Source organism: Ambystoma mexicanum, chromosome 4q (genome assembly GCF_040938575.1).
Source record: "Ambystoma mexicanum isolate Mex_15411 chromosome 4q, UKY_AmexF1_1, whole genome shotgun sequence".
Classification (NCBI taxonomy): Eukaryota; Metazoa; Chordata; class Amphibia; order Caudata; family Ambystomatidae; genus Ambystoma; species Ambystoma mexicanum.
Window position 1 is genome coordinate 688,165,587 of NC_090928.1, and position 22,993 is coordinate 688,188,579.

The 22,993-nt window shown below is 50.8% G+C and overlaps 1 protein-coding gene across 1 annotated transcript in view; it reads left to right on the forward strand.

Annotated features, from left to right (window-relative positions):
• MCM8 (minichromosome maintenance 8 homologous recombination repair factor) overlaps positions 1-22,993 on the forward strand; it is a 1,532,371-nt gene that overhangs the window by 846,836 nt on the left and 662,542 nt on the right. Inside the window, exon 9 of the mRNA XM_069608271.1 lies at positions 16,360-16,511. Within this exon, the coding sequence (XP_069464372.1) occupies positions 16,360-16,511 (152 nt within the window). The remainder of the gene's footprint in view (positions 1-16,359; positions 16,512-22,993) is intronic.

Genomic DNA, 22,993 nt, shown 5'->3' on the forward strand with positions numbered 1-22,993 from the left:
ATCTTCCTGTCGTACCTATCATTAAAGAGAGTTTCAAAACAAGGCAGACAAACTACCCAGAAAGGCTTGTGTGTCCCTATCTATGAAACAACTGGTGCCCTGTCACATAGCACATTAGCTTAAACGCATTATTTCTACCCCATTGAGGCTCCATCAAAACTGTCATAAGTTTCTCATATGGGGGGGCGTGGCTAAGAAGCCATGTAGAAGGACGCGTCCGATCTGGGCTCCGGCTGATCCGTGCAATATCCTTTGGAATTCGTGCCATACCAGTATTATTTAGCCCATCAAACAGATGCCCGTGCAGGGGAAGGAACTGGGCAAACCCTGACAACGTCATAACGTGGAATGGCGGCGTTGAAAGAGCAACCGGAGCCTGCTTTGCGACGCGGGTAGCTGCGTTACATAAAGGGGGGAAAATGGCCGCCGCCGGACCCGCCGACGAACAAAGGTGGGACCCGCTTCTGTAAAGACCACGCCGGGGGAGCACAGGGAGAGCCGAGCACCCGGAGCGGGAGCCCGTGGCAGGTCCTACTATACGGTGTGGAAATCCCGCAGCGGGGAAGACCGCGTGTGTCTGTGCGAGCCTGAGCTCTGCCTGCGGTGAGGGGCACTCCGTGAGGACTAAAGGAGCTGGGCCTGTTCGGAGAGCAACATTGTCTCTGTCATCACAGGCCCGACAAGCGCACTGTAAGAAGACGCGCACTGGGAGGAGTGGCCGCCAGGAAGAAAGAGGTGCAGCCGCTACAAATATATCAGGACCACCCCCTCGCGGTGTGAGCAACGGAGTCCTGCAAATAGCTGGGAGCATGCAGGTCTATAAGACCTGAATGAACAGTGTAACTGTGTGTCACATATGAAGAGGAATCCAGCCCTGCGGTCAAGTCGGAGCTGGGCTGGAGCACCCAGGTTCGAGGAGGCACCCGCTAGACAGCCAGACACTGCTGGCGGCCCCTTGGGATTACGCACAGTAGCCATATGGACAGGAGGAGGCAGAGACACCCCCAGTCTAAACAGAAAGCGAATAGGGAAGCAGGGAGAAGTATGCCGGGCGCTGAGCTTCTCAACTAGTACTCAGGCGCAGGAGGCAAAGGGGACCTGGCAGGAGGCAGGTTCGCACACGTTGGGCCAGTGCCAGCGCACAGGTAGACCTACAGGCACTGGGGCGTGGGCTCGTGGGACTGGTCCGGCGGAAGCCTGGACTGCCAGCCAAGGCGGACTGACTTGCCTAAGAGTGGTACGTGGGAGGACACAGCCCACTCCAGTAGTAGATTGGGCTGCATCAGGTAACCCCTGACACGGCCTGCCAGGGCCCGAGCACCAGAAGCAGTCTATCCCAGCAGGAGCCAGAAACCACAAGCTTCCGGGCCTGCGTGTACAGCTTTGATACACCGAGATGGCCACCAAACTGCCTAGGGCGAAAGGCAAGCAGCCCGTGCTGGATGAATTTGCTAGAACTTCACCAGGTGCAGAAGGGGCCAGGAGCAAAGATAAAGCCCTCTCCGGGAGCACGGACACTGTGAGCAAAGACCAGGAGACCCTTGCTGCGATCGCCGACCTAAAAGTGGCTTGGGAAACCAAATTGGGACTGGTCATGGATGAGCTGAAGGCGGCACTAGAGCTCAAAGTTGGGGCAGTACAAGAGGAGGTCAGCCTCCTCCGGCAAGATGTCAGAGGACTGGCTGAACTTACAGACTACCTAGAGAAAGAGGTGGCCCCGAACACAGCAGCATGCGCAGCCCACAAATCCGAACTTCATGCCTTAGTGCAACGAGTGGGCCACCTGGAAAGCAGGGTGGAAGAGGCGGAGGGACGGGCCCGAAGAAATAATATACGTATCGTTGGACTGCCTGAAGGAGCTGAGGGACCTAACCCTAAGGAATATGTAGAATCAATGCTGCTGCAGGTGATACCGGGGGGAGTGTTGTCCCAGGGGTTTGCAGTGGAAAGGGCGCACAGGGCCCTGATGAGGAAGCCACCCCCGGGACACCCCCCAGACCGGTGATAGTCAAGATCCTGAACTACCGTGACCGGGAGAGTATCCTAGAGCATTTCCGGAAGGGCGGAACGATACGAAGGGCGTCGGCAGACATAACAGCATACCCGGACTACACCCTGCAGGTGCAGCGGCAACGCATGAACTTTGGAGCCGTGAAGTGGAGGCTGTACGAAGCAGGCCACAAATACATGCTGCTCTATCCGGCGAAGCTGTAAGTGATTCATAAAATCAGAACATTGTTTTTTGAAACTAGGGAGATGCCATGGAATGGCTAGTTCTCCAGCATAGGGTCTGGCATGGATTCACATGCTCATGAATATTCCCCGTCGTCAGGCTGGGAATCCTTGGTAAAGAAAAAACCAGTATCAGTTTCGTTTCTGATCTGTCTTTCGTAGTAATAACCAATCACTGGTCTCTGCGTCATACTGACCACAGCCAATGACTGCCCTCTACCTAAGCACCGCCTCTGGCAGCCATCTTCAGATTTTTACCGCACGTTCATGTGTTGGGATCCTCGTGCTATTGCTCTCGAGCGTTAGTGCTATTTTTTTCACGTTTTTTCTCAAAAACTTCATTTTTTCCGGTCAAAAGAGCCTCAAGCTCCACCGACTCTCCATCCGATCAACAGGGACCCGTGTCGGATTCGTCTGCGCCCCTCAAGGGTGAAGATTTCGTCGTGCTACGTTTTGGAGGACTCCAGAAGCTTCTCAGGCCCGGACATGGCCCAGGAGAAGGGAAGCTCGACGCCCGGAAAGCTGTTCAGGGTCTGCCCTGGATGCCAGCTGCAGAACGTCTTTAAGGAGGACGAACACTCCTTTTGTCTCTACTGCCTGCATGAGGACAAGACGCACGTGGAGAAGGACTGTGCGTTTTGCGGCAATATGTCGGAGCGGACCATGAAGGACCGCCATCAACGCCTCGCCAACTGGCTGGAAGGGAAGAGCCCGTCAGGCGAGAAGAAGAGGAAGAAATCCGAGCGGTCTTCTAAAACCTTTGAGGACGCGCGAGTCCGCTGGCACCGGGAGCGCCGAACGGTCGGGCTCTACGGGCGCCAGGCAGGGCGCACCCTCCCCGGCACCTTCTGCCACGAGCCAACGCTCTGGGTCGGGTAAGAGGAAGGGCGAGCACCCGGCGAAGCTCCTGGAGAGGCCCCGGTCGAGCTCGAAGGCCCCATCGGAGGGGGGGCGAGGCAGTGTCCCCCCCCCCTCAAGGATAAGGCGGTGAGCGCACCTAAGGTGGTGACGGCCTTAATCCATCCGGCCAAGCCCTCTATCGATACTGTCGCGACGGCCCTGGCTCAACCTGTGGAGGCTACACCAGTGGTGGCGACCTCGGGGCTCAGAGTCTCCCTGCCACCTCGGAGGGAGTCCTCTTTTGTGCCCATCGATAGGACCCCTGTGAAATCCCCGGTGGGGAAGAAAAAGGGGGGGCAGGGCGTCGTCGTAGATTCGGCTTCAACCTCGGAGGAAGAGCTGATCGAGGTCTTAAGCCACGGCCTTGGCGTGGATGAAGACCGGCCCGTCGGGATGGATCCCGACGCAGGTGACGACGACATCGCCGAGGGTGCCGACGGGGCCCCTGATCGCCCGTCGGATTCCCCTCTGCCAGCGCCGCAAGACAACTCGGTGGCCATTTTGTTGGCTATACAGTCCTTATGCTCAGAGATAAGGACGAGACTACCGTTGCCGACGGAGGAACCTCTCCCGTCGGGGGATCCTGAACCGGGACCTTCTGGTGTTCCCCCACCCAAGAAAAGAAGGATTCACCCTCCACCTCCTTTTCAGCCGTCGCGACCCGTCCAGCCCTCCTCCCCGTCCACCCGAGGGGATGATACGGGGACTGACACGGCAGCAACGGGTACGGACGACGAGGTATACGACGAGGATCTACCGTCGTCACCTCCCACCAGGGCTTCTCCGCCCGACGAGATTGGATCGTTCCACTCCATGATCGCCAGGGCATCCGAGCTTTTCCAACTCTGCCCTGAGGAGAAGAAAAAGGAAGGATTCCTTTATCAACGGCGCGAGGCCAAGAGGAAGACAGTCCTCGCGGTGCCTCTACTGGACGACATTTGGGATGAGGGCCTCGCCCTCCTCAAGAACCCTTCCACGACGCCAGCTAGAAGAGACCGGTACGAGAAGAAGTACCGGGTCCCAGACGCGGCCCCCCTGTGCCTCTGGGCGCAGCCTACCCCGGACTCCGTCGTCTCCGCAGCGGCCAGGAAGAAAGCGGGGGGGGGGTGCGGCCTCCACATCGACTTCCCCACCGGACGGCGAGGGAAAGAAATTGGACGCTATGGGACGCAGGGTCATCTCGTCTGCAGCGACGACGATTAAAGCGGCCAACGCCTTGGCTGTCGTGGCCCGCTACGACAGGGAGCTATGGTACAAACTGGCTCCCCTGCTGGACGTCCTACCGGACGACAAGAGAGCGGATGCCCTGGAGATCCTACAGGAAGGTGAGGTGGCGTCAGACCACGCCATCACTATTGCGACGGACATCGCCGACACTGGGTTTCGCCAGTTGGGCAACGGCGTGTGCCTTAGGCGGCGTGGATGGCTCAAGGCTACGGACTTCCGTCAAGACGTACACACCAGAGTCCTGGACATGCCGTTCGATGGGAACAACCTGTTTGGGAAAACAGTGGACTATTCCCTTCAGGCCATTAAAGCGGACACTGAGACGGCCCGGGCCCTTGGGGTTCTACAGCAACAACGGCCGCCCTTTCGGAGCGGCGGAGGCAAGGGCGCCTCCAACGGTTCTGGCGGCGGTTTCTCCACCTACCGTCAAGCGGCCCGCTCGTCGTCTCGGGAGGCCTACAGAGGACGAGGCAAGTCTGGCGGACCCCGCCGTCGTCGCCAAGGAGGTCAAGGCGGCAAAGCCTCGTCGAAACAGGATTGAACCGGCCGTGGGGTCGGGCCCCCACCGAAGCACCCCGGTGGGAGGCCGGCTGGCGAGCTTCGTCAGCGTGTGGGAGTCCATCTCCACCGACCGTTGGGTGCTGGACGCCTTAGCCCGGGGCCACGCGCTCGAGTTTCAAAGAAGGTGCCCGCCCGTCCCCCCCCGTGGCCAGGAAAGAGCTTCACGTCCCTCAGCTTCTCCAGGAGGTAAAGGCGATGCTCAGGAAGGGCGCCATCGAACTCGTCCCAAAGAGGCTTCGGGGCTCCGGAGCTTACTCGAGATACTTCCTCGTGAAGAAGAAGACGGGAGGATGGCGCCCCATCCTAGACCTGCGACGTCTGAACAAGTTCATCAAGGCGCAGAAGTTCCGGATGGTCACCCTCCAGCACGTCCTGGGTCAGCTGGAGGAAGGAGACTTCCTGTCGTCGTTGGATTCGGAGGATGCCTACTTCCATATTCCCATCCTAAAGGGGCACCGAAAATTCCTCAGGTTTGTGGTCCAAGGGCGTCACTACCAGTTCAAAGCCCTCCCCTTCGGACTACGGTCAGCACCCAGGGTATTTACCAAGTGCCTTGCACCGGTGGCGGCGCAGCTGCGCCGCGAGGGGATCCACGTCTACCCCTACCTGGACGACTGGCTCATCCGAGCCAAGACGAGGGAGCTCGCTGTGGAGCACACGGCAAGGACCGTCCAACTTCTCACGGACCTGGGATTCTCCGTGAACTACGCCAAGTCCCACCTGGTACCCGCGCAAGACGCACTGTTTCTGGGAGCGAAGCTCGACACAGTGTCCCTTCTGGCCTCCCTGTCGGAGGAAAGGACCAGGTCCATCCTGGGCAAAGTACAGCGGATGTTGGTTTCCGACGCGGCCAAGGTGAGGTCCATCAAGTCCCTCCTCGGAATGTCGTCTTCTTGCATCTACCTCATTCCCATGTGCAGGCTCCGGATGCGCCCGTTACAGGAGTTCCTGGACGCGCGCTGGATCCAAGCGACGGGCGGCTTCGAGGAGAGGATCACACTCGACGAGAGTTTCCGCCGAGTGGTCCGGTGGTGGGGCACCCGCGCGCATCTGACGGCAGGCATGGACTTCCAGACCCCAGACCACCAGGAGACAGTGACCACGGATGCCTCCCTGGAAGGGTGGGGAGCGCACACTGAAAATCTGCACGCAAGAGGCCTTTGGCTCCCGACGGAGAAGTCCCTCCATATCAACGTCCTGGAGCTCCGTGCAGTGTTCTGGGCCCTCAGGTCCTTCCTTCCGTCCCTCAAGGGCAAGGTGGTGAGGATCTTCACCGACAACACCACCACCATGTTTTACATCAGGAAACAGGGCGGAACCAGGTCCCCAGCACTGTCCAAGGAGGCGCAGGACCTGTGGCATTAGGCCGTCGCCCAAAGGATGTTTCTGGTGCCGTTTCATCTGGCAGGGATAAAAAACACCATCGCCGACTCACTCAGCAGGGAGCTGCGCTCGTGCCACGAGTGGGAACTACGGCAGGATCTAGTGGATCGCCTCTTCCGACGGTGGGGCACACCCCAGATCGACCTGTTCGCGACGGCGACGAACTCCAAGTGCCGGAGGTTCGCCAGCAGGTTTCCCCAGGCGAGGAGCATGGGCGATGCTTTCTCGTTCCCCTGGGAGGGCCTGTTCCTCTACGCGTTCCCTCCTTTGCCACTGCTAATCCGGCTCGTCAACCAGCTCAAGAGGTCACGGTGCAGGATGATCCTCGTCGCACCTGCGTGGCCGAGGCAGATATGGTTCCCGGACCTTCTGGACTTATCAGCGTCCCCGCCAATCAAGCTGCCGGTGGACGCGGATCTACTCTCCAGGGAAGGAGGCGCCATCCTCCACCACGACCCGAAATCGCTGAACTTGCAGGCCTGGCTCCTGCAGCGCTAGAGTTTGGAGGATACGACATACCGGCCGACTGCAGAGAGGTTCTTGCAAAGGCCAGGGCGTCCTCGACTCTTAAATGCTACGGACACAAATGGAAGAGGTTCTCTGTCTGGTGCCACGCACAGAAGATTAACCCTCTACGGATTACGGCTCCCCAGGTACTGCCGTATCTGCTGACGCTGGCCAAAGCCGGACTGGCACACGCGTCCATCAAGATTCATCTTGCTGCGATCTCCCGATACACCAGAACCACGGGCCGGACGTCCTTGTGGTCTCATCGTCTGGTGAAAGAGTTCATGAAGGGACTGTTCAGATCCTTCCCGCCGGTGAAGGCTCCGGCCCCGGCGTGGTAGCTCAACGTGGTGCTGACCAAGCTCATGGGACCTCCGTTCGAGCCTCTGCACTCGGCCCCGTTGAAGTTTCTGTCGTGGAAAACAGCGTTTCTTGTGGCCATCACCTCCGCACGACGGGTGGGAGAGATCCAGGCCCTTTCCTGCAAGGCCCCGTACTTGACTTTTCACGACACGAGGGTAGTGCTCAGGACGCACCCCTCCTTCATGCCCAAGGTACCGTCGGACTTCCATCTCAACGAACCCTTGGTGTTGCCTGTGTTCTTCCCGTCGCCTTCGTCGCCGGCTGAGAGGACTTTGAACTCGCTGGATGTGGCTAGAGCGCTGAAGTTCTACGTGGACCGCACAAAGTGTTTTCGGAAGACGTCACAACTCTTTGTGAATTTTGGACCTGTCAATCAGGGGAAGGCTCTCTCGAAGGCTTCCATTTCCAGATGGCTCTCCGGCTGTATCATGTGCTGTCATCGGTTGGCAAACCGACCGCTGCCTGGCCGTCCGAGAGCTCATTCCACCAGAGCGATCGCAGCCACCACGGCGTTCCTTTCTGGTGTGCCCCTGCTGGACATATGCAGGGCTGCTACGTGGAGGTCGACGCACACCTTCACAAAATTCTACTGCGTCGATCGGGATTCCAGGGAGGAGTCCAGGGTCGGCCAAGCAGTGCTGCGCAACCTGTTCGCCTGAGGTGAGCCTGGTGAGGAGGTAAGGTGCTTAATGTTGGGTTTGATGTAATGCTTAATGTTGAGCCTTTGCCACCTCCCGTGGTTGTGCATGTGTGTACTGCTATGTATTCTTTATTCATGAGCATGTGAATCCATGCCAGACCCCATGATGGAGAAGGAACAAGTTACTTACCTGTAACTGTTGTTCTCCAGCATGGGTCTGGCATGGATTCACATGCGAACCCTCCCGCCTACCCCTCTGCGGCTCTTCACTTGGTCATACTGCCACTTCACGTGCTTCCAAATCTGAAGATGGCTGCCAGAGGCGGTGCTTAGGTAGAGGGCAGTCATTGGCTGTGGTCAGTATGACGCAGAGACCAGTGATTGGTTATTACTACGAAAGACAGATCAGAAACGAAACTGATACTGGTTTTTTCTTTACCGAGGATTCCCAGCCTGACGACGGGGAATATTCATGAGCATGTGAATCCATGCCAGACCCATGCTGGAGAACAACAGTTACAGGTAAGTAACTTGTTCCATATGCAAAGCTGTCCCCATGAATCAGGTATCCAGAAGGAAGATGGTGCAGATAAGTAACATGTGACTGCAGCGCCTAGAGTGTTGCAGTATAAGACATTGGGACTGGAATATAGTAAGTGATATAGCCTGTTTAGGGTGCCATATATACGTATGATCCTTGAGCACGAGGAGCCTAGTTAATGATGTAGGAGCCTAACGGTACTAGTCCTCCTACCCCCACATTATATAGACCAGTAGGGTCACCGGTAGACTGGTGACACCCTGCCGGGTCCTGCTCTCGGCATTCCGAGGCTGGACCAAACGCAGGGGGGCCTGCGATCCAGGGATGGAGCTGGGCATTTTTTGGGGTTGGGTAGGGTGGAGGGAGGGAACGGGTTGTGTGCAGTGTTGGTAGTGGGGGAGGGGGATCAGTTGGGGAGTTTTTGTTGGGAAGGGGAGGGGAACGAGCCCAATTTTGTGTCAAATCAGGCGGGAAGTGGAAACTAGGAGGGGAGGCGGGACAACCCACAGATGGTGTTGGGTAGTCTTAGAGTGGTGACCTGGAACGTGAGGGGCCTTAATAGCTATTTGAAGCGGAATAAATTAATGATGTACCTAAGACGGCTAAAGATTGATATAGCACTATTACTGGAAACCCACCTCACTAGAGAGAAGCTGGAGGTGGTCCAGAAGAAGTGGAGAGGGTGTACCACAGGAGCCACATACTCAGCATATGCAAGGGGAGTTATTATGTGGGTGGAATCACATGTGCTTTTTCAGCTGCTTCAGACCATGACAGACCCAGAAGGTAGAATGATGGTGGTGAGGGGGATGCTGGAAAACAGGGAAGTGAGCATTATGAATTCGTACGCCCCTAACCAAGACACAGCGGCCTGTTTTAGGTCCCTGTATGGCAAAATTGGCCCACTGTTGTGATTTTATTGGGAGGGGACTTTAATTGTACCTTAAACCCTAAAATGGATAGATCAGATGGTAAACCAGACAGACCACTCCGGCTGCGAAAGCATTACAGGCCCTGCTGAGAGACTTGGGACTCGAAGATGTCTGGAGACAGCTACACCCAGCAGATAGGCATTACTCGCACTATGTGGCCCCACATAACCTGCATACGAGGCAAAATTATTTTTTCGCCACTCCGGAGGTAGTAGGCGAGATGACGGGTGCGGAGTACAGGGCCAGAGTGCTCTCGGACCACTCCCCTTTGGTTCTGGAGTGGCAGCACCAACCCCCTAGAGCGAGAATCCCGACATGGAAGCTGAGGGCTGAGGGCTCTGCAGGACTCGGGATTCCGGGAGGACTTCAGGGAGGCAATCACTGAGTATTTTGATACCAATACAGGTAGTGTCCAATCAGTGGGTACCTTGTGGGAGGCATTCAAAGTAGTAATACGGGGTGAGGCCATATCAAAGTCTAGAGGGCTTCAAGGTGACATCGAGCGTGAGCTGCAAAGAACAGAGAGGGAGCTGGAAGATATAATGCGTAAGGGGGGCACCTCACAGTAGGATGTGGAAAGGGTGAAGCTGTTACACCAGGCCGGCAGCGTGCATTGGTATAGATTATGCAAGCTGAGCTACAAGAAATACGTCGAAAGACAACACGCGAGTGGAGACAAGCTGGGCAGGCTGTTGGCCTGGCTATACAAAAATGAAACACCACGCCTGGCGATCAGAGAAATTAGAGGGGAGGAAGGCCACTGCTGGGATACCCAAGAGGGTGTAAACGTGAGGTTCCTTAGATATTATAAACGCCTTTATGAAGATGTAGGGGAGGAGATGGCTCAAGAAATCCAGGAAACATTGGAGGACATAGGCCTGCCTAAATTAGATGATCAAGAGCGAGAGGACCTGGACGCCCCAATCACGTTAGAAGAGTTGGAGGTAGTGGTTCAGCACCTGCCCACGTGCAAAGCCCCGGGGTCGGACGGGCTCCCCAGCGAATTCTATAAAACGTACAAACAAGAGTTGCTCCCCCCGTTGCTAGACATGCTTAACGAGGCGTTTGAGCACGGCAGGCTGCCGGAGACCCTACGGGAGGCGGTGGTCATCCCGCTTTTAAAACCAGGTAAGCCAAGTACGGGCTGCGGGTCATATAGACCCCTATCAATGCTTAATCAGGACAGCAAAATCCTTACGCCAGCGTTAGCAAACAGGCTTAAACGGGTCATTAGCAAACTGATACACCCCGATCAAACAGGATATGTTCCTGGTAGGAACATCACTGACAATCATAGGAGACTCCACCACATCATTGACCAAACTGAGAAGGACCCAGGCGAATTGGCAATAGTCTCGCTGGATGCCGTGAAGGCGTTCGACTCAGTGAGATGGCCCTGGTTGATGGCGACTCTGAGAGAATACGGGATGGGGCCGGGATACCTAAGGTGGGTTAAAATGCTATACAGCTCCCCCATTGCCAGGGTCAAAACAGGCGCTACGATCGCCGATAAATGGCAACTAAGTAGGTGTACCAGATAGGGCTGCCCCTGGTCGTCTATGCATTATATCCTTGCTTTGGAGCCACTAGCAATCTGTCTCAGACAACAATACGGGGAGATGGGGATCCAGACGGCGGGGGGGTCCGCATCTTATATCACTGTATGCAGACGATATCCTCTTATATCTCCGCTTCCCAGAGGAAAACCTACAATATATTCTGGAGGTGATGGAACGGTATGCCACCCTCTCGGGAATAGCAGTGAACCCCCAAAAATATAGCATGTTCCCTTTGGGGAGATACAGACGCACCCCGCATAGGAGCCTACCGGTCATGCCAATACCTTGGTGGACCGGGACGTTCCGGTATCTAGGAATCAATATTCATCTTTCAACTGAGCAGGAATACAAACATAACACAGTTACAGCAGTAGACGGCATTAAGAATAGTATGGGGTTTTGGTCCAGACTGCCCCTGGCCATGATGGGTAGAGCAGCTTTGATTAAGATGGTAGTCCTGCCTAGATTGTTGCATTGTTTTGTGAATATCCCGTATGCGATCCCCAAACACTTTTTTGTGCAACTCCACAGCTTGTGCAGGGGTTTCTTATGGCATAACTCCAGGAATAGGGTGGCCCTGTGGAAACTACAGAACTCGTGTGACAAGGGGGGTATAAACTTGCCGAACTTTGAGTCATGCTACTTGGTGGGACAGCTGCAATATGTGGCCAGGTGGCTGACTGGAGAGGAGACGGCTGAGACCAGACTGTTGAGTAGGGACTCCGCCTCTTTCTTCCTTAGAGAGACAGTGTGGCTGCCGAAACCAAAGATGCTGGGAATCGCGAGGCTGGTGGTGCTAGGCTGGGAAATGTGGCATAGGGCATTGTGAATGACGGGAAATCCAACCCCACTCTCAGAGCAGGTGCCGCTAGCAGCGCTATGTGGGGATGACCCCCAATTGATGAAAGGGATCCATAGATACTGGGAACCAGTGGGCCTGGCAACCCTCTGGGATATATGGCAGGCGGGGGCGGCTCTGGATTTTCAGAGGCTAGTGGAGGACACTGGGGTACACAAAGGCCAACACATCACTTATATTAGGATTATTATAAGGGTGTGAGAATGTTGGCATGGCACAGTGCTTATGGAACAACCTGACGCAACCATAGAGACGATGTATGATATTTCGGAAGGTGGACAGAAAATATCCCTGCTATATGAGCTACTGGGAACCAGGGTGTAGAGGGAGCCACTCCAACTGAGGCATGACTGGGAGGAGGAGGTGGGAGAATCCGTGTCGGATGGACAATGGGCCAGAGTCCTAAGGTATCCTAAGAAGGTGTCCCGAAATACGAGGCTGCAGCAGATACAATTGTATGTCACTCATAGGGCATACATGACCCCTTGTAAAATTGCTAAGTTTGGAGGCCCAACAGCACAAAAATGCCCTCGGTGCGGGGAGGAGGAGGCGGGGATGCTGCACATGTTTTGGGCTTGCCCGGAGGTGGGGAGGTTTTGGATAGAGCTGAAGACACGCCTTGCGGAAAAGGGAATTGCTTTGGAGGTGGAGTCTGCTTGGGCATGCATGCTGGGGATTTTCACCAGACCACGTAACCTGAAACATATCAGTAAGTTAAAAGACCTGGCTTATATTCTGGCCAAACAAAGAATTGCAATGGGCTGAAAGGCGGCATGACGGCCTAGAATCGAGTTGTGGTGGACGGCCCTTAAGAAATGGGCAGAGGCAGAAACAGCTGCTTGGTATGAAGCAGTCAGCAAGGGGGGGTTAGGAGGTGGTGGGACCTCTGATGGCATGGAGACAACTGGTGGCCTCGATGATGGGGCCATCCCAGGCTGACCGGAGCGAGAATGATGCGGAAGAGACAATTGAAGTCGCCACACCTAGAGATGAGCAAAACAGTGGCACTTAAGTAGGGGCTCGAGTTGACGGGACGGAAGGGGGGAGGACCGAAATGTTCAATTATTAATATGATGATGTGAAATGCAAATGTGGATGTCCTCAAGTTTGTAATGTTTGGAGTTTTTGTTGCTAAATAATAAAAATATTTAAGAAAGAAAAAAGTTTGTCATATATAAATCTACTCCACATACCCCAAAAGATCTCTTCGATCTGCTGACCAATGACTTTTCTTAGTCCCCCTGTTCACATTCTTTTAAATGGGGTAACCAATTCCTCCATACTATTTTGTTAGAAAAATGATCCCCTTTGTTTTAGGAAGGTTGAAAACACTTTTTTCTTGTCCCTAAGTAAGAAACCACATCCTTCGATTCACTCTTTTGCATCTGTCCAATAAATAATTTTAAGTAATTAAGATCTTGCCGATACATCGTTAGAGTACATATTGTGAAGAGCCAGGAATGAGATGCGGACGCAGAGGACTCATGGTGTTTGCTATACACTTTTATTAAATAATAAAGGGGTTGGAAAATGCCTCACTGTCCCTAACTACAATGTATTTCCCTACATTGAGGACCAAAACTAAGGGCCTGTTGTGTGTCAAGAAGTCCAAAGCAAAAATATCCTGTGTCTGAAATCCTATCCTTAGCCCTCACACTCTAAAGTAACTCTAAGGTGCTTAGGGTAATTAATGTCTCTGACTTGAAAGTCCACACATTTTCAAGTTCAACAAAAAGATGTAAATCCAACAAAGTTCCAAATTAATATGTTCACACTTCCAGCGAAGGACTCCCTTCCCCAGGTTCTCTCCACCAAAACAAAAGTTCCAAAGAATAACCAAGTTCTTTGTAGCTCAAGAGGATAACTACTTTTCTCTTGATGTTGCAACTTTTTCCACGGGAAATGTCTACCTTCCCCGAGTCCTTCTCAAATTCAACATAATCTGAAAATTCCAAGGGCATGACTCTTCCTTGGGATTCTGACTCACACAACAAAACCTGGTATACTCCCCTGCCAGATTCTTTTATATAGTTTCTTGATACAATTGGGGTGCGGGACCCAGACTTGCAAAACACCTGGTATACTCTCCTGCCAGGTTCTCTTTACTCATTCACTACAGTTTAGAATCCTTACAGCGTGGTTCTTCCTAGGGATTCTTTAACTCACAAAACACCTGGTATGCTCTCCTGCCAGGTTCCTTTTCACATTCATTGTAGTTCATTTACCACATTTGGCTTTGCCTGGTATACCTCCTGCCAGGTCTTTTAACATTAATTTCATTTTGAACCTTTCTGCCGCACTGTTTCCCCACGTGTATTTTCTAATGTGGCTACAAGTCCCAGAACCTTTTCTCATAACGTCTTATCTTTTAATCGAATGTTCAAATGTCCCAGGAGCTCTATTATCCTCCTCAGGCTTCCCCCAGCTCTCACACTGTATTCCCTTTGGTATGCAGGACATCCTCCATAGCACCCCAGCGGCCCAATCCCTCTCGGCGGGCTCACCTGTTCTCAGCAGCGGTTTCAGGGTCCCTCACATTTCCCATGTCATTCTGCGACTTGTCGTCTGGTCTGCAGAGCGCTTCGTTCGCTCGTCAGCTTCCACCACGCCTCCGGCCCCCCTCGGCAGCTTCTTCTCTACTCGGTGTCTCGTAGCATTGCTTCAACCCGTTTGCTTCTCTAAACGATGTACCCAGGTCTCCTATTGTTTGGCACGACCATCTGCTTCTTCTGTCTGTTCCGACACACATCTGAAGCAGTGAATCTCCTACCCTGTGAGCCACCATGCTCTCCTTGGCTGTTCTCGCCACAGCTAGGTAAGAAGACCAACTTTGTGTTTCTTTTACCGGCATGGTTTTAAACCATGTCGGACCAGTCGTATTCTCCCAGCCACTGGACTTCTGGCGTTGGTTCGCATTAGGAGTAATCATCATTGCTCCTTGCTTCTTCCTCGTCTGTTTTTGTTCCTTTATTTGCGATCTGATATTATAATTATAATTGTTCTATTATAACGCAGTTAAAACCAACAAGTGGTTTCTAAGCATGTGATCGGGATTCAAACCTGTGTTGCGCTGCGTTGTCTTGCTTCCAAGACAAATGTATTGCTGTCTATAAAAGGGTGAAGTTGTTGAAGGGGATGATGGCGTTTCACCTGATGATGTCATGTCATCCCCACAAGGGTCACCTCCCCCCATGTGGTCCTCCCCCAAATAACCACCCTCAGGGTCAGGATCAGGTAGCGGCTGCTATCCCCTGGCCACACGAGGAGAGGCTATCTTGGGCAAAGGAGTGATGACCTCATCGGATTCATCATAATATAGTGCTTGTTAATGTACTTTGCAGTTAATAGATTATAGGCATAGGACTATTCTGTTGCGAACCTCTAGATTACATATAGGCTGAATGAGTGCAGCTTGGTGGTGCAGTTGCTGGTTGAGACTTAAATTGTGTCTGCCCAAAGTTAAATGATCCAAAAAAAGTGTATACATAAGCTCACATCCTGCGCCATCACACTTGGGTATCGATTTGGGTTATGTGGCTAAATTTGCTTAGAAAATAAAAATAAAACACTTTGCAACTGACGTTGAGTATGGTGCTGAAGGGTTTAATTACAAATTAGTGATAAATCTTATACTTGAGTTGGGCTGAATTAGATTGATTCAGAAACTCAGTTCGTTTCATTCTTTAAATGTTGAAGTTTCTCCCTGTATGGGTAGTCTTTCTTGGTCCAGTAATATAATACATGAAACTATCTTTGTTCAGTTTAGGCAGATGTTTATCTGTTGTTATCAGTGACTGTATCCTCTTGAGTATTATTGCTGGTATCCTCTTTGGTCTCGTTGTATTGAGTTGCCTTAAGTCCTCTGTAGCCCTCTACACGTGTTTCAACACTTTTTTTGCGTGGCTCATCAGGAGGGATTGTGTAGTGATTCAAGCTTGAGCAGATTGTCTTCTATTATTGCCTCAAATTGTTAAGGTTTCTTTTTGGTGTAGCCGCAGTTCTTCTTGGGTAGTTGAGTGAAAAGATAAAGTTGGGATTTCCCAGGTAAGGCGGTGTGTCCTGATGTGGGTTTCAAAAAGGAATTGAGTAAATACAAAGGGTCCTCTTTTTCTAGACGTCTGCTGATCCTGGTGAAACCTTCACAATATGAGGGAATAACAATACGAGGAGACCAAAGAGGATACCATTAATAAGGTTCAATGTCATTTCGCCGACACCTGTTTTTACGTTGGGTGTTTTGCCGCCAGAGTTTTTAGGAAAAAACTCAGAAATCTTTAAAAAAAATATTTTCGGTTGTTCCCCTACTCCCCCTTTCCTTTTACTATTTTTTTTTTATAAAAAATGTTCCTTCCCCCCAACCCTTTATTTGCCCCCCTCCCCATAAACAAATTCAAGGAGTTTTTTCGTAAAAACTCCTGCGGCAAAACATCCGTCGTGAAAACGGGTGGTGGCGAAAGGACGCCATAACATTAATAATGCTCAAGAGGATACATTCACCGATAACAGATAAACATCTGCCTAAACTGAACAAAGATAACCCTAACTGGGTCAAGTTTCACGTATTGTTTATGTACTTTAACTGATAAAGATTACATTTAATTGAAAAGAACTATTTTGTGCATGTTGGTTATTTTTTGATTCTTGTGTTTTTGTAGGGTTCAGGAGCTAATGTCGGATGACCAGCGAGAAGCAGGAAGAATTCCTCGTACAATAGAGTGTGAGCTGGCCCAGGATCTGGTCGATAGCTGTGTTCCAGGGGATATGGTCACGGTCACAGGAATTGTAAAGGTGTCAAACACAGGAGATGGTATGTGTCTTGAAATGCTCTCACTTTGTTCTTCTTCATAGTTTTCTTCCTTATTTTTGTTTAAATTAAATTTGGTGCTAAGAATGCCAGAGGAGATCATCACAACTGAGACCATGATTACTCAATTCAAGTTCAGCATGGAAACTTCGGTATGTAAAACAACATTTTTAATATGTGTGTTTTAGCTGATAACTTGGGTTAGGACAAAATTACCTGAGTAGAAAAGTCCTACCACCAAAAGTCAGACCCCCATTTATTTGCATATGTATATGTGGGGGTGGGGGAGATTAAAGTTAATAAAAATGTATAGGTGTAAGGTGGGGGCCTGTGGGGGTCTCCCCACACATATATATATATATATATATATATATATATATATATGTGTGAAAAAATGAAGGAAGAAAAAAAACGGACTTTTGGTGGTCAGACGTTTCATCTAGGTAATTTCACGCAGATCTGAAAACTCCACACTGAAAGTTACATTCAAAGAAATTTGGTAGTAGTTAGACATGAAAATGTTCTGTCAAATTCACAAAGCTTCCATTCGATCAGCACATTGTGGCATGATGAAGCTATACTCCACATTCCAAGCACCTCTGTAGTTGGAATGTGAAATTTAGATCATATGGCAATGGGTTAAGTTAGAATGATCAGAAAGCTGCAGTGAGTCGCAGGTATTAAATGTAACTAATAATAAAATAAGTTAAATGACGTGGCTGTTGGGATTTCTTTACAAGAACACAACATAATTGGCGACCAGCACCTTTGGCAGGACCCGAGCATTGAAGACCTTTGTAGACCAAATCTAAGCCAACTCACAGCCAGATCACAGGAAGGTGCCATCCACCGACAAGGCAGTGAGCATGAGTCGGGAAGTGCCAGGAGGACATCTCAAAAGGTATGCTAGGAAGCCAACCGGCGCAGGCTTCAGGCATGAGGCGGCATACAAACTGAGTGGCACACGCACAATGAAATAGATTAGAGAAGAGCACTCGTTAATGTGGAGAAAACATAAGGGTGGACATTTTAGGTTGACAGGACAACATATATCCAAAACACAGTTACAAGGGTAACGAGATTACAAAGTGGAATGAGCACTTATGGGTGAATTTGGTCACGCAGGAACACAAAAAGAAACACGAGACAAAAGAAAAATTGCAAAAATAAAATGCAGTCAATTACAGTACATCCTATCAAGCCTAGTATAGCCACACACTCCATGGAATGAATGTAAGGAATACTGGAAAAACGGCATAAGGTGACGATTCGTGTCATCACGTCACTTCTCCCCAGGGGGGAGCCCTTCTCTGTGAGGCTGGGGATATGCACCCATTACTCAACATTCCCTCTAGGGGTTGCCGAAAAGCGCAACCTCACAGGTAGAGACTCCACTCACGGTCCGTGATGGAACTCCCTAACCCTCTTGCCTTTGAGACCATGATACCCATAAACTCTGCTGAGAAACAATCTGAAAGCACTACTGTATGTTATTGCAATACTCCTTGCTTTCATCCTGTAAATATTGATACCAGCAAGACCAGGAAGACTAAAATAGACATAGTCTGCTCTCCGATCATCTCCCAAGAGTACTGTGAAGGAGAGGATTGATGGAGTTATACAAACTATTCCTTTGCCAAGTACAGAAGATACTCGGAAGATGTGACCCGAGGAGGCATAATGAATACACGATGAACACAAACAAAGGACTGTGACACTCGGATGGAGAGGACCCAGCTGTATGACATTAAAAATTAAGAAAGGACTCAATGAGACGCAAAGCAGACATGAAGCCTGGCAGACCCGGGGAGTTCGAATCTGGAAGCAAGAAGCTACGTCAGGGAAGCATACCTCCACTCGGGAAAACACGAACAGCAGGTTGCAGGAGTCCTTTGCAGGCTGACGCAGAGCAGACTGGAAGCTGGGAACTGACTGACAGTAAGGTGACTTCGAGGCCCCGATACCGCCTGTCCGAAGACCCTGTGGAACCAAAGCACGGCAACAATGAGATGAAAGAGATGCGATGAGCACGTTCAGCGCAGAACGCATTGACCCATTACCCCGGAAAGAACAGGTAATGTGGCCCCAGCAGTGAAGAGGTAACGGGAGTCCCGTTGGGGGATTGGGGAAGGATACCGAATATAAAGAAGTCATCGGGAGTAATCTCCCTCGTCTTAGTAGTTGTGTCAAGAGTATCAGATGGAAAGAAAGCCATGGGAGTAATCTCCCTCATCCCCAGAGTTGTGATAAAATTACAAAGTGTGGAGATTACATCACAAGTGATCTTCGTCGTCTCACTTGTTGTGCCATGCTCCTGTCTGGCCTGCAGTAACATTGAGGATGCCGAGGGACCATGGCTGTACATTAAGACCCTGTGTTGGCCCCTGAAGGGGGGTTATTGAAGACTGCATTCTCCACCCTACAGGTATTCCTATCTGGCTACAACATGCTGCATCGGAAGACTTTTACTTTTCTAAAATGGACCATGGCATTACCAGCACTTGCTGGATTCCTTTGTGCTCACTTGAGCCCGCCTCATGCAGTTACCGATTGGCCCCATTACATTGCTTATTCCCTATGCGGGGAGCCAGCAGGCATAGCCGGCCCCCTGCTCAAGGCCCCCTCATAAGGCCCATGCTCCTGTCTGGCAGATGCCGACATGCCGCTGCCGCCCACCTCTTCAACCGCCATGCTCCCCTTTTGTCTTCACTGACTGCCTGTTGGTGCTTTTTCAAGACCTGCCTCCTTCGGTCGCCTGCCGCATCTGCCTCACTCCCCAAGGTAAGCTCTGCAGCCTCGCCCTGGCCGCGTACCCCCATGTCTCCCCCCCCCGCCTAGATAGCCTCTCCTATGGCACCACCACCTAAGGCCTCAGTGTCTTCTTGTGCCTCCCCTTCTACTGCCTCATTCAGCGTGCCATCTGATCTTCGACTTGGTTCCTGCCTGCACTGAATCCCACTAACCAGCCTTTCCTCTACTGTATTATCTACGTGTCTCCCTTACCCCCTATGACTTTTCCTATTCTCAGCTGCTGATCCCTGATGTTACTTGCAACCCACCGTTCTCTCTACACACAACTGCTTTAGCCTATCTCACCGTCTCTGGCTCTGATACCATTATTTTTACTGTGACTCCTACATCCTTGCTGTTTTATAACATTCTGCACCCCTGTTGCTCTGGCTTTGTTACCCATTGCTACCCGCGGTCTACCCACTGCTCAATTACTTTACCTCTGCTGCTAGCGTTCCAATTGCCTAATGTGATATTGCCAACGTTTGCTGCTGAGGTTTTCCACCTGTAAAATTGTTGGGTGTTTGCCTGGGTCGCTAGTTGGCCTGCCTGTTTCTGCATTCTTGCTATAGAGTGTTTCACCTCATGTTGTGGCTTCCCCAATCTGTTTACCCACTCCAGCTGTACCTCGCTCCAACCTTGTGACGTGTTGAATCCTGCTTACTTGCTATTATTGTACCGTTCTCCTCCTTCCCTTTGCCCCTCCCCCTTCATTTCATGTTTTGGCACTTGCTCCATCTGAATTGTTGCAAGGCCTAGTAAGATCACTTTTTGTTTTTGTCTTGTTTCCTCATTCATGTGCGTCCCCTACCCTCACTGCCTCCCCCATCTTCTCCTTTTCCAGCACTTGCTTGTTCTGAATGTCTCAAAGCATAGTTAGAATGTTTAGTTTTCGTTTTCTCCTGTTCCCCCTCGCCTCGATGCGCCTTGAAACACTATTTGCTGTATAGGCGCATTACAAATACCAATAAATAAGTAAAATAGAACAACATATCAGGAGGAGTCTCCCTCAGCACTATATTCTCAAGAGGGACACTTAAGGCTAGAGTGTGCAACGGGAACAGTCTCTCTTGTCACAGTGTTAGAAGGAACTAAGAACACTATGGCAGCAGTTCCCTTTGTTTTCACCGACAAGAGGAAGGGAAAGAAAGACAAGAAATAGCTGTGTATTGGAATCAAAATGAGTGTTTGACCTTTAATAAGGCCCTGAGATATGCCTGGGAAGAAGTGCAAAGATTGATAAAAACTGTTGCAGGAGCTTATCCAAAGATAGCCAACGGCTGAAGCAACTGAACCGAGAGAAGGGAGCCATTGTCCTGGTTTTCCACGTTGTAAGGGTATCCCTAATTACGCTCTCACACCAGAATAAATACACCCATTTAGGGAAATAAGGCAAAAAGTCTATCTTGTAAGGATAACAAGTTTAATCTTACAAAATGAGGATGGTAGCAAAGGACTCTACTGCCTGAACGGTCTTCTCCTGTCCCTCTTCCGTTCCTTCCTACCAAAGTGGTGCCAGGCAGGAGTTTATATATCCAGTGACGCTGTAGTGGCGTCACTGGATATGGACCATGGCTTCATCCCTATCCGTCCTGTTTCCATAAAAGGGATGCTCCAAGGCCTTCTTTTCTTCATTGTCAGCAGTTTTTGCCAGAACATTTTGTTCTACATTTTGCTAGCTCATTCAAAAACACCCTGCAGCTCTGCAGACTTTTACAAACCTTGAGACTTAGCCAAAGGAAAAACAAAACATTTTTATAACTAATTTTCATTAATTCTGTCAATTTTTCACTCCTCCTGCTAACGTTATCTGGGCACTGTAGTCTCATTCACATCTTATTTTTATAATCTGTCCCAACCTGCATTTTGTCGAACAGAACATGTAAATCCCATTTTTAGCCTGCAAGGACCCTTGACGGACAGTAGACAGCTGGTGAGCCAGTGTGTGCTGCCAGTGCTAGCCTTAGTGACGAACACCGCAGAAGAGCCTATAGTCCATTTTTAGAATCTCACAGGCCACATTCTTTCTGGGACGGAGGGGGTATTTGACTCATGTACCGCACTACGATTTTACAGTGCATAGGCGCTGACATTACAAATCTTTCCAGCTAATAGTTAATTGTGCTTTATATTTAAACAATAACTGCCTTCTTCAGTGCCTGCCCATGTCTGTGTATGTGATTTGCATGAAAGAGCCTTACGAGTGCCCCTCCTCGCCCCTAGTCTATTATAGCGCCTAAAAGAGTTCTTACCTAACTCTGAAGCGCTTGGGGGTTCGGGAGGACCCTGGTTCCTTTCCAACAATATAATTGTTGAATCTGAAACTAAGGCAAAAGGTTACCAAACAGCAGCCTGGAGGCTGATCAAGTTGACGATAGAAGATGGCTGTTGCTAAACTGTTGGACCAGGGAAGGGAGTCATTCTCCTGGTATTCTCTACAAGTGCGGGAGTTGGACTATTATCAAAGACTAAAAGAAATACGCCCCTGTGGCTGATCCTATTGAAACAGCGGAATGCAGTAATTCTCCTGGAGCTATTTATGTTTATCTTTCGTTATTGGTAGGGCTAGAGTAGGGTAGTCTGGACAGAGGATGGGGACTTTGAGTTTGACATCCACCCTGACAATGAACACCCAAGTTAGTCTTTAGTTAGGTAGGGAAACCCCCTTAGTGATAGGGAAAGATGGGCCTTTTTCATTATTATTTAAATAAAGATTGAACATGCTACCTATGAGAAAACAGAAGGTGTCTCACCCACTAGTCCCCAGGGATCTGTCATCCATGTTGCCAGGACACGCCCATCGCTTTTGTATCCAGTTCCTGGGGGTGGACCAGTGCGGGAGGATCACCTGGATGGGGGGTCTTTGGGGAGTGGCAATGGGACACCAGATTGTGAGACGCAGTATCCCCTTCCCTGTAACACCTTTTCTTAAGAACTCACCGCCCCCCACCCCCCGCAGCCCCATTTTCGACACAAACACGTTCTCACGACAGCTCACTGTGAGAGAAAATGGACTAATACCCGAGCCGTATACCTGATATGTTCCAACACAAGGGTCAGGCAGAGTCAGGCAATTACTGATCATTACACACACCTGACTTCCATCACACTTCGTCACACGGATAAAAGGCAGAGCATGAAAGCACTCTCTGAGCAAGGTAAAGCACACGAGGAAGCAGAAGTTCCAAGATGGCAGTTTAATACGAGGAGAAAGACGGCAAGACCAGAGAGGGTTTCAAGGAGGGAAGTGCCCTTGACCTTTTTCAGAGAAAAAAATGATAATTTCACAAGCCTTCGAGAATAAGAAACATAAGACCTGGAATTAAAGCTGAAGAAACATGCGTTGTGTGCCGGAGGTACCCGGGGCTCTCTTGCGTCGATAGCCAAGGTGGGGATGAGCGTTTGCCGCCGTGGTACTGTCCTTGGCTCCTACAACAAAGCAGCGCCAGTAAAGTCAGCACAGTCGGTGAGTCGGGGAGACTGATAGCAGAACGGTCTGTGTTAAAATCAAGGGTGCAAGCGGCAACATTGTATGCAGAATTCTGAAGAGGACAGTGTGTGAAGCGTATGTGTTGAGCGACGCGAATATAATTGAACATCAAAGGACTGATTGAACTTTTGAAGCCAAGATGGACACTGTATACAGAGTGGTCCAGCACCACATGGGTGCTCATTTGAAGGTCTCTATTAGGTAT